The sequence below is a fragment of the Scyliorhinus torazame genome, chromosome 17, assembly GCF_047496885.1.
Source record: "Scyliorhinus torazame isolate Kashiwa2021f chromosome 17, sScyTor2.1, whole genome shotgun sequence".
Lineage (NCBI taxonomy): Eukaryota > Metazoa > Chordata > Chondrichthyes > Carcharhiniformes > Scyliorhinidae > Scyliorhinus > Scyliorhinus torazame.
Window position 1 is genome coordinate 14474970 of NC_092723.1, and position 14223 is coordinate 14489192.

The 14223-nt window shown below is 48.5% G+C and overlaps 1 protein-coding gene across 4 annotated transcripts in view; it reads left to right on the forward strand.

Annotated features, from left to right (window-relative positions):
- Positions 1 to 14223, forward strand: part of eps8l3b (EPS8 signaling adaptor L3b) — a 113580-nt gene that overhangs the window by 64833 nt on the left and 34524 nt on the right. For all 4 annotated transcript variants that reach the window (XM_072480076.1, XM_072480075.1, XM_072480074.1 and 1 more), the window contains 5 exons: positions 329 to 449; positions 4579 to 4646; positions 7950 to 8024; positions 11272 to 11420; positions 12995 to 13136. In XM_072480076.1, coding sequence (XP_072336177.1) covers positions 329 to 449; positions 4579 to 4646; positions 7950 to 8024; positions 11272 to 11420; positions 12995 to 13136 — 555 coding nt within the window. The remainder of the gene's footprint in view (positions 1 to 328; positions 450 to 4578; positions 4647 to 7949; positions 8025 to 11271; positions 11421 to 12994; positions 13137 to 14223) is intronic.

The window sequence follows — 14223 nt, forward strand, 5'->3', positions numbered from 1 at the left end:
TGATGCTCAACTTGCTTGGCCACATTGTGGACAATTCCTCTTCTTTCACCAAGACCTGGGGGTGGGGGAGGTGTGGGGTGTGGTCCCCGGGGCTCCTGTCTCAGAAGCAAGGATGCTACCCACTGGGCCACAAGACCTCCAGTGATTGTGCCGGGTGATTTCAATAACAAGCTTGTACCAGATTGATGTGTAATTCCATTGGCTTCTATTCTGATCATGAAAGTCTCACATTTATGTTTTGCCTTTCTTCACAACACAATTATTGTGCACATTGAATATCTGCTGAAGATCGTTCCACCTGAAACGTGGTGCCTTTTTTTCCTGGCAGGACATCCTCAATCACGTCATTGATGACATTGAGCTGTTCAACAATAAAATTATTCAAGCCATTAATGCCAACCCCCAGAAACAACAGAAGAAGAAAAATAAGAAATCTAAGAAGCACAAAGGTAATTGACGATAATGAAGGGTCCCTTGTAATCCTGATTTACTTACAATAGTGATGGCTCTAAATAATCTATAGATGCACACTTTAGAAAACAGCAGCAGTATCTTGACTCTACTATTGGTACTTGCTGCACTCCTGCAGAGAATTCTCTCCAACAAATCAAGAAACACTGATGTGAAAAGTTTATTGTTTAATAATTAAAACTTACATCAGCCATGGCCCAGTTGATAACACTCTTGTTTATGAGTCAGGAGGTTGTGCATTTACGTTCCACTCCAGTGACGAGGTTACCAACATCTGGGCCGACACTCCGACGCGGCGCTGAGGGATTGCCGCACTGTTGGAGATGCCACCTTTTGGGCGCGATGCTAAACTGTATCGGGTGGATGTAAAGAATAAAAACTGTTCCACTGAACGTTGCAATGTTGGGGAAGATCTGGGAGTTCTCCCCAGAGTCCTGGCCAATGGTGCTCCCTCAATCATCATCACAAAAACAGATTGTTTTGGTCACAATCACATTGGGGTTTTTGGGAGCTTGCTGTGCACACTTTGGATGTCATGTTTCTGGCATTACAACAGTGACTACTCTTCAAAGGTACATCATTGGCTGTAAAGAACTTCAGGACACCCGGAAATCATTAGAGACATTGGGCGAGATTCTCCGACCCCCCCGCCGGGTCGGAGAATCGCCGGGGGCTGGCGTGAATCTCGCCCCCGCCGGTTGCCGAATTCTCTGGCACTGGATATTCGGCGGGGGCGGGAATCGCGCCGCGCCAGTTGGCGGGCCCCCCCCCCCCCCGCGATTCTCCGGCCCGCATGGGCCGAAGTCCCGCTGCTAAAATGCCGGTCCCGCCGGCGTAGATTAAACCACCCACCTTACCGGCGGGACAAGGCGGTGCGGGCTGGCTCCGGGGTGTGCCCCCACGATGGCTTGGCCCGCGATCAGGGCCCACCGATCCGCAGGCGGTCCTGTGCCCGGGGGGCACTCTTTTCCTTACGCCTTCGCCACGGTCTCCACCATGGCAGAGGCGGAAGAGAATCCCTCCACTGCGCATGTGCGGGAATGCCGTCAGCGGCCGCTAACGCTCCCGCGCATGCGCCGCCCGGAGATGTCATTTCTGCGCCAGCTGGCGGGGCACCAAAGGCCTTTTCCGCCAGCTGACAGGGCGGAAATTCGTCCGACGCGGGCCTAGCCCCTTAAAGTTGGGGCTCGGCCCCCCCAAGATGCGGAGCATTCCGCACCTTTGGGGCGGCACGATGCCCGACTGATTTGCGCCGTTTGGGGCGCCAGTCGGCGGACATCGCACCGATACCGGAGAATTTCGCCCCTTGTATCACTGCTGATGTTTCTTTTTTTTCCCCAAATTTCTTTAAGCACCCCTCCTTCCAGTGAGAATTTTAGTTTTCACCCCAGTCACCTCTGAGATTTAGGGCGGGATTCTCCCAAAAGTGAACAAAGTCTCTTAGCGAGCATGTTTAGCCGCGTGTTTCCCGGCACTCGCAGTGCTGAGAACCAAATGGCTATTCAACGCGACTCGTGTTGAACAAGGAGCCTGAACGGGGAAGGGGCGGCCGAGGCTGCACATAGCCCCGTTTTGTACAGTGGAGAGCTCAGCTCGCCGGAACTCCCCATTGTGGCGAGAGATTGGGACGCCAATTTTAAATGGTGCCCGATCTCCGAGGCCCCCAGAACAATCCCTGACCTCCCCCCAGCCCGGACGCAATATTGTATGGAAGTGGGAGTCCCTTGCAAAGTGTCACTTAGATTCAGAATCATACTCTAGACGAGCAGGAATGCCAAGCAATGGTCGAAAACAATCATCTTTATTAGACAACTGTTAAACAGTTATTAATGATGAAAAGAAAATGGAAGAAAGGTAACGTTATTTAAAAAAGAGAAAAAAGCATGTTTTGTGCATATATATATATTAAAAGAAAAGAAGGAAAACAAGTTTACATGTTACAAATGGTTACTATACATACCATGTTATATATACTAACCCCAAATTGGTCTGTTCATGACAGCTCCCAAAGAGGTGAAATTCCCTTGGTTCATGCACCATCAAATCTCTAAATAACTTTACACAGGGGTGGATACAACAGTCAGTCACTTTGTCGATGGTCTTCAACCTCCCATAGTATTGACTGGTCGCCTAACCCATTCCATCTGCAGCGCCAAATGTTTGGATGCTCTGCCCCTTTCAATCCAAGATCTGGCTCCAATCCAGCCTTTCGAGTCTCCTATGCAGACTTTCTCATTACAAAGGTCTGGGAAAGAAGAGTCCCTGTCAGATTCTCCCCTACAGGCAGGGCAAGGCTTTGCCGACTTCGCAATATTCAAGACGTTGACGCATCTTTTGATGGTGTCTCCCATTTGCTAACAATCGGGTTATGTGTCCATCAATCAAACCCCATCTCCTGATTCCACACTATAGTTGACAACCCCGCGTTCAATGTTATTCATTGTGCCGGCTTGTATTTCAAGGATCGCCAAGTACAACAAGAAAAACGACTTCTGAGAAACAAAGGTTTATATTAGTAAGTCTAGCTTGAAAAGGGAAAACAATGATGTAGCCAGTGATGGACAACCTGCGGCCCCAGGGGTCACATGCGGCCCACCTGGGTTCCGTGTGCAGCCCGCGAGCCATTTTGTTAACCGTTACCCATGCGCAGGGCTGCCACGTTCCGGTGATTTCCATCCAAGTAGTTTTTTTTTCCTACCGGTATGGCTGAAGTGATTTGCATGTAAAGCGAGGGCGAGTGAAGTGAGGTGTGTTCTGATTATTCACAACATTGAATGTGAGAGCCGTGCGCTCGCTCTGTGTCCAAAGTGTAAATATTTATTTTATTTTTACCATTTGAAGTTGATGAAAGTTCTATTAATATATAAATGATTAAACGTTTTCTAGAACTCGTTACGAAATATTTGGCATGTATTAAATGTACTTAATCTTATTCATGGGATCGTGGTTAGCGAACAAGACAGATTTCCATCTTCGGCCCACTGCGATGAAGGAGGGACACTCATGCGGCCCGCTCTAGGTCGCCCATCACTGATGTAGATGCAATACCAGCTGCAAATGGCCAGAATGAAAAACCAATGTCTTGAGAAAACACATCCACTGTTAATAATATCGCGTCTGATTACTATTGATTAATTATCTGACCTAATCAAAGCACAGTCGGACTTAGTTTTAAATTGAGGTCTACAAAGTAACTAAATATTCAATCAAGAGTAAAGCAGAGATAAAATGCAGAAATATATAATTAGTGGCTGCAGGGCCTCAGCACCCACAAAACTGAGTTCAATTAATTTTGTATTTTTGCTGGTGGGGTATGGGGTGCAGCATCTGACTGTGAAGGCTTTCAGTTTGTCATTGAAAACCCAAATAAGAGCAGCAGGGTGGCGCAGTGGTTAGTGCTGCTGCCTCACGGCGCTGAGGTCCCAGGTTCGGTCCCGGCTCTGGGTCACTGTCCGTGTGGAGTTTGCACATTCTCCCTGTGATTGCGTGGGTTTTGCTCCTACAATCCAAAGATGTGCAGCTAGGTGGATTGGCCATGCTAAACTGCCCCTTAATTGGAAAAAATGAATTGGGTACTCTAAATTTTGTTTTTTTTTAAAAAACCAATGGCTTACTAATCTTCAGAGGATGGCACCTGTCTTCTCCATTTCCCTGTGACGTCCGTCTCTATAGTTGCCACGTAGAGCTCTCGAGCCAGCTTGGGAAGGGCGGCATGGTAGCACAGTGGTTAGCACTGTTGCTTCCTAGCTCCAGGGTCGCAAGTTCGATTCCCGGCTTGGGTCACTGTCTGTGCGGAGTCTGCACGTTCTCCCCGTGTCTGCGTGGGTTTCCTCCGGGTGCTCCGGTTTCCTCCCACAAGTCCCGAAAGACGTGCTTATTAGCTAATTTGGACATTCTGAATTCTCCCTCAGTGCACCCGAACAGGCACCGGAGTGTGGCGACTAGGAGATTTCTCAGTAACTTCATTGCGGTGTTAATGTAAGCCTACTTGTGACAATAAAGATTATTAAAAACAAGAAGGGTGAGCGTTGCTAGTCAATGGGCAGTTCACGGCTGCCATCCTGTGACTCTCTACTAATTATGACTTCTGTATATATTTCCCTGCAGAAGTACTGCCCCCTGAGGAAGAGTATGAGGATTGTCTGCAGAAGATAAAATACGCCTTTAATTTGATCGTAAGTACAAGAATGGAGAAAGACAGCAGGATCTTACCATCCATACAATGAAAGAGGGAAATCAGTCACTGAAACATATACGTGCGAACACCGCTGGTTAACTTTTGGAAAGACTTTGCTAGCCTGTTACCACACCTGAGAGGCTGTAACTGTTCAGAATGATTGAACAAGCTAGGATTCCTTTCTCTGCAAAAGAGAAGACTGGACAGTAAACAGTTAGAGATCGCCAAGGGTTTGATAAGGTAGCTACAAAGGAGATGTTTGCACTTTTGGAGCAGACTAAAATCAGAGGCCATAAATATGATAGTCCCTAATGCACCCAATAGGAAATTCAGGAAAAACGCTTTTACCCAGGGAATGGTTAGCATCTGAACTGCGCTTTCACCTGGGGTAGCTGAGTGGAAGAGTATAATTGTATTTGAGGGTTAGCTGGATAAACACAAATTGAAGCACAGGATAGCAGGTGATGCTGATAAGATTATCATCATAGATTATCATAGAATTTACAGAGCAGAAGGAGGCCATTCAGCCCATCGAGTCTGCACCGGCGCTTGGAAAGAGCACCCTACCCAAGGTCAACACCGCCACCCTATCCCCATAACCCAGTAACCCCACCCAACACTAAGGGCAATTTTGGACACTAAGGGCAATTTATCATGGCCAATCCACCTAACCCGCACATCTTTGGACTGTGGGAGGAAACCGGAGCACCCGGAGGAAACCCACGCACACACGGGGAGGATGTGCAGACTCCGCACAGACAGTGACCCAAGCCGGAATCGAACCTGGGACCCTGGAGCTGTGAAGCAATTGTGCTATCCACAATGCTACCGTGCTGCCCACAATCTCTTGTGATTAACTGCGGTTCAGAACAGTTTTCATTCACCACCAAAGTAAGATGGTTGGGGGAAATGGGGTACAGCATTGGAGAGAAGGTGGGATCTCATGGGAGGGAGAAAGGGTCCTTACGGGCTAATGGGAAGGTGACGGCATGAGAGGCAGTGGGCTCGAATGGGTGTCTACTGGAATGGGAGGTGTGGAATGGAGGGATGGGAATGGGATGACGTAAGAAGGATAAAATGGGTGTGGGGATAGTGAAGTTCTTGGGAAGAAAGACTAAGATTCCCCCAGGTGCTGTAGAAACAGAACTGCTGCATATGCTGCTAAAACAAGGATTCCTTTAATCCCTACTAGACTCCCTCTTTTGGTATAAGTGTATGGAAACCTTAAGTGGACCAGATGCACAATGCAATTTTCAATATGCTATTGGGATAGCAAAGGGAGAATAAATTGGGTGGGGGAATGGGATGAGGATGATATAAGAGGGTTGAAAGTAATGGATTTAAAGAATTACAGTTACAATCAAGATACTAATTTCACCGCAAATGCTTTAGGGGTAACTATTAGTCATCAAATATACAGATTTTATCATCATGGTTTCTCTTGTGAAATTAAAATGCTCCACATATAAGGAAATATTCACATGACATGGATTCTTCCTTCTTCAGTAATCATCTCTGTAATATTTGCTGTTCTTGCTTCCGTACCATATATTTATGATGTGCCATCCGGATCTTTCATGTGAATGGTGATATGGGGTGCGATTTACTAGCCGCATCCCACCGGGATTGAGTCAGGGCACGGTTGGTAGATCGCGCAAGAGGCCTCTTCTGGGATCCCCGACGGTCGTTACACCTCCCGAGATCTAACCACAAATAGGGATCAGGCAGAACGGCACTTGGGTGGGGTTGGATCCTCAGGCGACCGGTGGTTGGTACCTGGGCAGGGTAGCACCATGGCACTGCTGATGCCACCCAGGCACCTTGGCACTACCAGCATGGCATCCTGGCAGTGCCACCTGGGTACCCTGGCAATGCTTCCAAGATGCATCCCTGGCACTGCCAGGGTCCCCTGGTGACACTTCCAGGGTGGTAGGGGCTGTACCAGGGTGCAGGACTGGCATTTTGCCCATGCCAGGGATCAGGCCCCTCCCGGGGTGCCCTGGCCCTATGAGGTGGGGCGCGGAAGGGCTTGAGGACCCCGCCAACATGGGAGTTGGGGTGCTTGGGGGGGCGGGAAGGGGGGTCTGAGGGTCAAGTCAGGGGGGTCGAGAGACTGGGGCAACATTTGAAAATGTTGCCCCGATCTCTTCCTGTACTGAGGAGCTCCGCTCGTCTGAGCTGCTCAGTGCAGGGAATGTGACTGAGTGCCACCTCAGTGGGGCATTCCCTGTTGAGGCCCCCAAAAAACAGACTTCCATTAGATAGTGGGGTCGGTCCCGGCACTCAGACTCTGTTTTTTATTCTTTAGATCATGCCTCTCGTGTTTGCAGGATTTCGGACCTATGTGACTCTTTTCTCTGCTGTTTTGGTTTTTTGTTTCCCGCATAGATTGAACCAACCACTCCAAGGTCTTTCCAGAGGAAATAGGATGCACAGAGTTTGCTGAAGCAAGTCACTCTGTGAATCATATGATCTATTCCCTCTCCATGTGTTCTAATGCTCTACTGCCATTGTTGTGGAGTTGCTGTGGTGACTTCCAAAAGTGGGGGACTACCCATTTTCCTCCATAATTAATGACCCTCCAGTGATTGGCAGCCCATCAACCATTCTCTCCACCTGGCTTCGGTGGTAGCCGTGTGTGCTGTCCACAGGATGCACTGCAGCCACCCGCCTCGGCTCCTTCGACAGCACCTTTCAAACCCACGATCTCTACCACCTAGAAGGACAAGGGCAGCAGACACATGGGAACACCGCTGCCTGCAAGTCCTGTTCCAAGTCACACACCACCCTGGCTTGGAATTATGTTGCCATTCCTTCATTGTTGCTTGTTCAAAATCCTGGAACTTCCTCCCCAACAGCACCGCGGGCGCATCGGCATCGGGTGGACAACAGTGGCTCAAAATGGCTGCTCACACCCCCTTCTCAAGGGCAATTAGAGACGGAGAACAATGGACACTTACACCCCATGAAAGTATTAAAGAAAGAAATGGGCTCTGGGACAAACAATATCTGACAAAGAACTGCAAATGTGAAAACAATAATTCAAAGAGAAATTTCACCTTCTGAAGAAACAAAAAAAAAAACAGCACCGTGACAAAGAACAATATTCCTGTCTCAAAAGTCATTCAAATCAACGCTTGCATACAGCTGTTGGGCCGAATGGCTTGTTTCTGGACAGTAAATACGATAAAAGTAAAACCCAAGGAATAATTGTATCTATTTTCTGGCAGGAGTTATATGTGAGCGGTTCTGTTAATCACCAAGTGTCTCAAGGCGATGATGAATTCTGTTTCCTCTTTAGAGCGAGCTGGAAGCTGATCTCGTGGAGCCAAGCGCCTCAGACCTGGTTCACATCTTGTTCGAGATTATTGCATTTGTGAGTAAATATTTTCTATCTGCTTCATTCAAATAAGCTTTCCTGGCATCATGTGGGGCAGCACACATTGAGATGGGTACGCTCGGTACACTAACTATGACATGAGGCCATGCATGACAGGATATGAGCCAAGAGCAGAGAAATAAATCAGAATGATTTATAGTAGTGGAGAACAGGTGGGTTGAATAGTCTCATAGAATTTACAGTGCAAAAGAAGGCCATTCGGCCTATCGAGTCTGCACCGGCCCTTGGAAAGAGCACCCTACTTAAGCCCACACCTCCACCCGATCCCTGTAACCCAGTTATCCCACCTAACCTCTTTGGATACTAAGGGCAATTTAGCATGGCTAATCCACCTAATCCGCACATCTTTGGACTGTGGGAGGAAACCGGAGCACCCGGAGGAAACCCACGCAGACACAGGGAGAACGTGCAGACTCCGCACATACAGTGATCCAGCCGGGAATCGAACCTGGGACCCTGGAGCTGTGAAGCAACAGTGCTAACCACTGTGGTACCGTGCCACCCACTGTACTGAACATTTTCTGAATAATGAGACCCTTTCAGCACATTTATTAAGGTGTATGTGTGTTAAGGTGTGTGTGTGTGCGTTAAGGTGTATTCGTTCATTCAATCGTTCATTCATTGAGTCATGCTAGGTCAGAGACTGGGTATTCTATGGTGAATCACTTACCCCAGACTCTCCAAAGCCTGTCCACTAGCGATAAGGCGTATGTTGGGTGTGATGGAATATTCTCCACTTGTCTGGATATATGCAGCTCTAACAACACTCAAGAAGTTCAAAGCAGTCCACTTGATTGAGCACCTCATCCACCACCTTAATCATTCACTCCCTCCACCACCAGTGCATTGTGGCAGCTGTGCACAGCATCTACAAAATGCATTCTGCAACTGACTAAGGCATCTCAACAGCACCGTCCAAACCTGCAACCTCCACTAGAATTCATGGAATAATTTTTTCATAGGATCCCTACAGCGCAGAAGGAGGCCATTCAGCCCATCGGGTCTGCACCGTTCCTCTGAAAGAGCACCTTACCTAGGCCCACTCCCCCACCCTCGCCCCATAACCAGACCTAACCTTCAGGCACAAAGGGGCAATTTAGCACGGCCAATCCACCTAACCTGCACATCTTTGGACTGTAGGAGGAAACCAGAGCACCCGGAGGAAACCCACGCAGGCATGGGGAGAACGTGCAGACTCCACACAGGCCATCACCCAAGGTCGGAATTGAACCTGGGTCCATGGTGCTGTGAGGCAGCAGTGCTAACCACTGTGCCACCTTTTAATTTAGTTTTAATCACTAATTAGAAGAACGACGGCAGGAGGTACATGGAAACACCAACATCTGCAAGTTTCTTGCAAGTCGCACACCATCCTGAATTGGAACTAAATCTCCGTTCCTTCAGTCACTGGGGCAAAATCCCAGAACGTCCTCCCTAACAACACAGTGAGTGTACCTACACTGGATGGACAGTGGTGGTTCGCCAAAATGGCTCATCACCATCTTCTCAAGGGCAATTAGAGATGGGCAATATATCTTGGTTCTGTCAGTGATCCCAGGAATTAATATGAATAATCACAATACTCCAATTAAATGAAAAGCTGGTTTTTTGAAGAGGCGCATTTAATAATAATAATCTTTTATTGTCACAAGTATGAAGTTACTGTGAAAAGCCCCGAGTCGCCACATTCCGGTGCCTGTTCGGGGAGGCTGTTACGGGAACAGCTGTTGTGCAGCTCTGAGTTTGCACAAGTGCAGCAGCCAATAGCACCTGAGCAAGTATTTTCTGACGTTGCACCAAAATAGAAGGAATCTCATGGAACTGAGCTAAGATTATTTCAGGTGCGCGTTACATTGAACCCTTGCAATGGAAAGGCAGAGGCGATTTACATTCTGTCAGTCTGGGTTGGATTGAAACCAGATCTGCAAACCTCTGGATTACCTTACCCCACCGGAATCCAGAACCAATCAGATCACTCATTCTATCAGATCCCAGAGCACGCGAAATAATTCACCCTACTGGATCCCAAAGCCAGCAGAATCGTTCACTCCATTAGCTGCCAGAACCAGCAGAATCACTCACTCCACCACATCCCAGAACCAGGATTGCTCATCATTGGATCCCAGAGCCAGCAGGATCACTCACTCAGCTGGATCCCTAAAGGCAGTATTAACTAACTCCACCATCAGACCTGAAAATTAATATATTAACTCAGTACAATTCCTGATCTTTTAGTGGCCCAGTCTTCGTCTCGGTCAGCCACATGTAAAATTCCAGACTAATCCCAGGGTTGACATAAGAGAGAGATCCACCACTGTCCTCCAGGGTAGGATTTCACTTTAGGTGAGCCTTATCCTTGAAGAGATGCCATTGAAATTAGTAGTTACATAAAATAATATCAATAAAGCTGCCTGAGCTGCAGGGGTGAGAGGGTTGTGATTCGGAATTATTATTGTATTATTTAAGACTGAATCAGGGATGGGGTGGGGAGGGGTGAATTAGGCACTTTGACATTCCATTACAAACCTACCAATCTAATGAATAACCTGCGGTCTCTCATTACAATTATTAGACTCCTCTTTTTCTATTCCTGTCTATCTCATAGATTTTCATAGAATTTACAGTGTAGAAGGAGGCCATTCGGCCCATCGAGTCTGCACTGGCTCTTGGAAAGAGCACCCTACCCAAGGTCCACACCTTCCCCACAACCCAGTAACCCCACCCAACACTAAGGGCAATTTTGGACACTAAGGGCAATTTATCATGGCCAATCCACCTAACCTGCACATCTTTGGACTGTGGGAGGAAACCGGAGCACCCAGAGGAAATCCACACACACACGGGGAGGATGTGCAGACGTAAAATGTTTGGATTTTCGCTATTCCCCCCCCCCCGGCCCCACTGCGGCATATTCTGCGGTGACAGCATTGGCCAGCAGCTGGATCTTCCGGCCCTGCCACTCACATCAAGGTTCCCTATTGTTTGCACCCTTTGCCGCTGGGGGAACCTATGACTGGGGGAACCCAGTGGGGGACGTGCACGTGGCTGGGGGGGGGCGGGGGGGAGGGGGGGGGGGGGGAAGGGGGAGGGGGGGTGCGACTGGGGGAGGGTGCCATCGGCAGGACCAGAAGATTCTGCTGGTGGGAACTGCCGGAAAATCTCGCACATTGTGTGCCAAAGGTCTATTTGCTTCTCTTATTCAAAAATGCATCTTTCTCCTCAGATCCTGAAGCACATCCCAAGGCCAGATCTAGCAGAGAACGTGATCAGCCCTTTCCTGATCCCCGGTGCCATACAGCTCCTCAGCTCAATCATCAGCAAGAAAGAGCGGGATACCTGGAGGTCTCTCGGGGATACTTGGAAAACGCCAAGGTTGGTGAAACAAACAACATCCAGATGTGCAATGCCTGTAATTAATCATTCACGGTTAATCTTACTGTGAGACGGAGTGAACCTTTGAATAGTGCAAGCTGCGGAGCGAAGGGCACAATTTCTCATCATATTCTGTGTGAGATTTGCTACACTGGCATAGCGATAAGGCCATTCGAGTCGTAATCCAGAGACCCAGATGTAATGCTCTGGCAGCATTGGTTCAAATCCCATCATGGCAGATGGCGGAATTTCAATTGCATTAATAAATCTGGAATACAAAGTTAGTCTCAGCAACGGTGACTATGGCAACTATCACCGATTGTCCTGAAAAACCCATCTTGGTTTCACCAATGCCCTTTAGAGAAGGAAATCTGCCGTCCTTACCCGGTCTGGCCTACATGTGACTCCAGACCCACAGCAATGTGGTTACCTCTTAACTGCCCCCTGAAATGGCCGAGCAAGGCACTCAGTTCAACATAGGAATGCAGAAAATAGGGGCAGGAGGAGGCCATTCGGCCCTTCGAGCCTGCTCCGCCATTCATTATGATCATGGTGGATCATCCAACTCAACAGCCTGATCCTGCCTTCTCTGCCATATCATTTGATCCCATTCGCCCCAAGTGCTGTATCAAACTGTTGCTTGAAATGGCAATTATAATAATAATAATCTTTATTGTCACAAGTAGGCTTACATTAACACTGCAATGAAGTTACCGTAAAAATCCCCTCGTCGCCACTTTCCGCCGCCTGGTCAGAATGTCCACATTACCTAAGAGCACGGGTTGGATTCGCCCGCCGCGCCACATTTCTGCCCCGACCGGCCGGCGGGATTCCCCGTTACGCCAGCCGGTCAATGGGGTTTCCTATTCTGGGGCAGCCCCGGGCGCCGGCATAGCGGAGAATCACCCCGGCGGAGAATCCCGGCCCACGTCTTTCGGGACTTGTGGGAGGAAACCGGCGCACCCGGAGGAAAGCCAGGCAGACACGGGGAGAACGTGCAGACTCCGCACGGACAGTGACCCAAGCCGGGAATCGAACCTGGGACCCGGACACTGTGAAGCAGCAGTGCTAACCACTGTGCTACCTGAGCAGCAAATGCTGGCCAAAACGAAACCCACAGCCCATGAAAGAAGAAATAATTTTTAAATTCTCAGGTATCTGACTGCTCTAAATTGACTTGCCACAACTCGGGAGATTGTGGCCGCCAGCGCTTACTGGAGAGGATCGATTTTACAACAAAGCCTTGTTCAGCACTCCATGAAGCAACCTCACCCCGATGGCTTGCTACCCGATCAGAGTTCCTGGTCGGATTCAGGTGCACCAATGATTCCCGGCCCCTTCCCAGGCTAAAAGTCTGGCAACATGCTTCCTGACCAAAATCAGATCACTCGGATCGGCATTTGCTAATCCTAATGCTAAGGCTGCCTTGAAGGAAATCATTTGGTGGTGAGGAAAAGTCATTGACCTGAAACATTCACTCTATTTCTCTCTCCAGAGATGTTGTTTGAGAGGTTGAGTTTTTCCTCCAGACTTTTCTGTATTGTTTACTATTTTATTGCTGTTTTTAAATGCAGATCAGATTGGCCGAATGGTGCGAGTTTTCAGAATTATGTTCCTACATTCTCCAGTGGTTGGGAACCACCTAACCTGCAGTTGGGGAGATCTCCAATGCCCAGTCATCACCTTAGCCATGAGAGCGCCAGGCCGAAAGAGCAGGTACCAACTGGAGAGAAAGACTTTAAATACTCCGCTGCTTTTACTAAATGTCTTGCTGTAGGGTAAAGAACCCTGTCAACATCCTGGGTCCTCCAAACAAGCACGAGTTAAGAAATCATGGCATGGTTGATTGTGAGTTTGTGCCTCTCATAGAATCATAGAAATAGAATTTCTACAGGGCAGAAAGAGTCCATTTGGCCCATCTAGTCAGCACCGATCCACTGAAAGAGCACCCTACTTAGGCCCACACCCCACCCTTTGCCCTTAACCCCGCGCATTGATCATGGCTAATCCAGCTAACCTGCACATCATTGGACACGAAGGGGAAATTTAGCGTGGCCAATCCACCTAACCTGCACACCTTTGCACCCACCCGGAGGAAACCCACGCAGGCACGGGGGCGGAGGGAGGGGGGGTATGAAATCCACACAGATAGTCACCCAAGGCCGAGATCGAACCCGTGTCCCTGGCGCTGTGAGGCAGCAGTGCTAACCACTGTGCCCATATGGGTAGATTCTCTCTGAGCCAGAAGGTCATTGGTTCAAGTTCCACTACAGAGGCCTGAGCACAAAATCTAGACTAACACACCCAGTGAAGTACCTGACAGAGTGCCATATTGACAGATTGACGCACTGACGGAGTGCCGTACTGTCAGAGGTGCCGCCTTTAGGTGAGATATTACACCAAGGCTCAGTCTGCCCTCTTGGGTGCATGGAAAAAAATTTGATGGCACTATTTTGAAGAGCAGGGAAGCACCCCTCAGTATCGTGGCCAATATTTATCCCGAAGCCAACATGGCTAAAAAGGAATGTGTCCGATCCTCATTGTATTAGGGCAATAGACTTGGCCTTGGGTGTTAAAGGTTTAATTTTTTTTTACATGGGCTGACAATGGCACAGTAAGGGAAGCAAGGCATCTCCCAACTGAGTGCAAGCTATTAGGTATCTCCTTAAATAATTAGTCTGAACGATTGAGACATGAACAGTTCAGGGGTTGAGAAGGCAGTGTAAATTAGAGCAGTAAATTCAACAATAAGTCAGTTGTGGAAAAATAAAGGGTGGCGTTTTTCATCCTGGTCTTGCTGAAG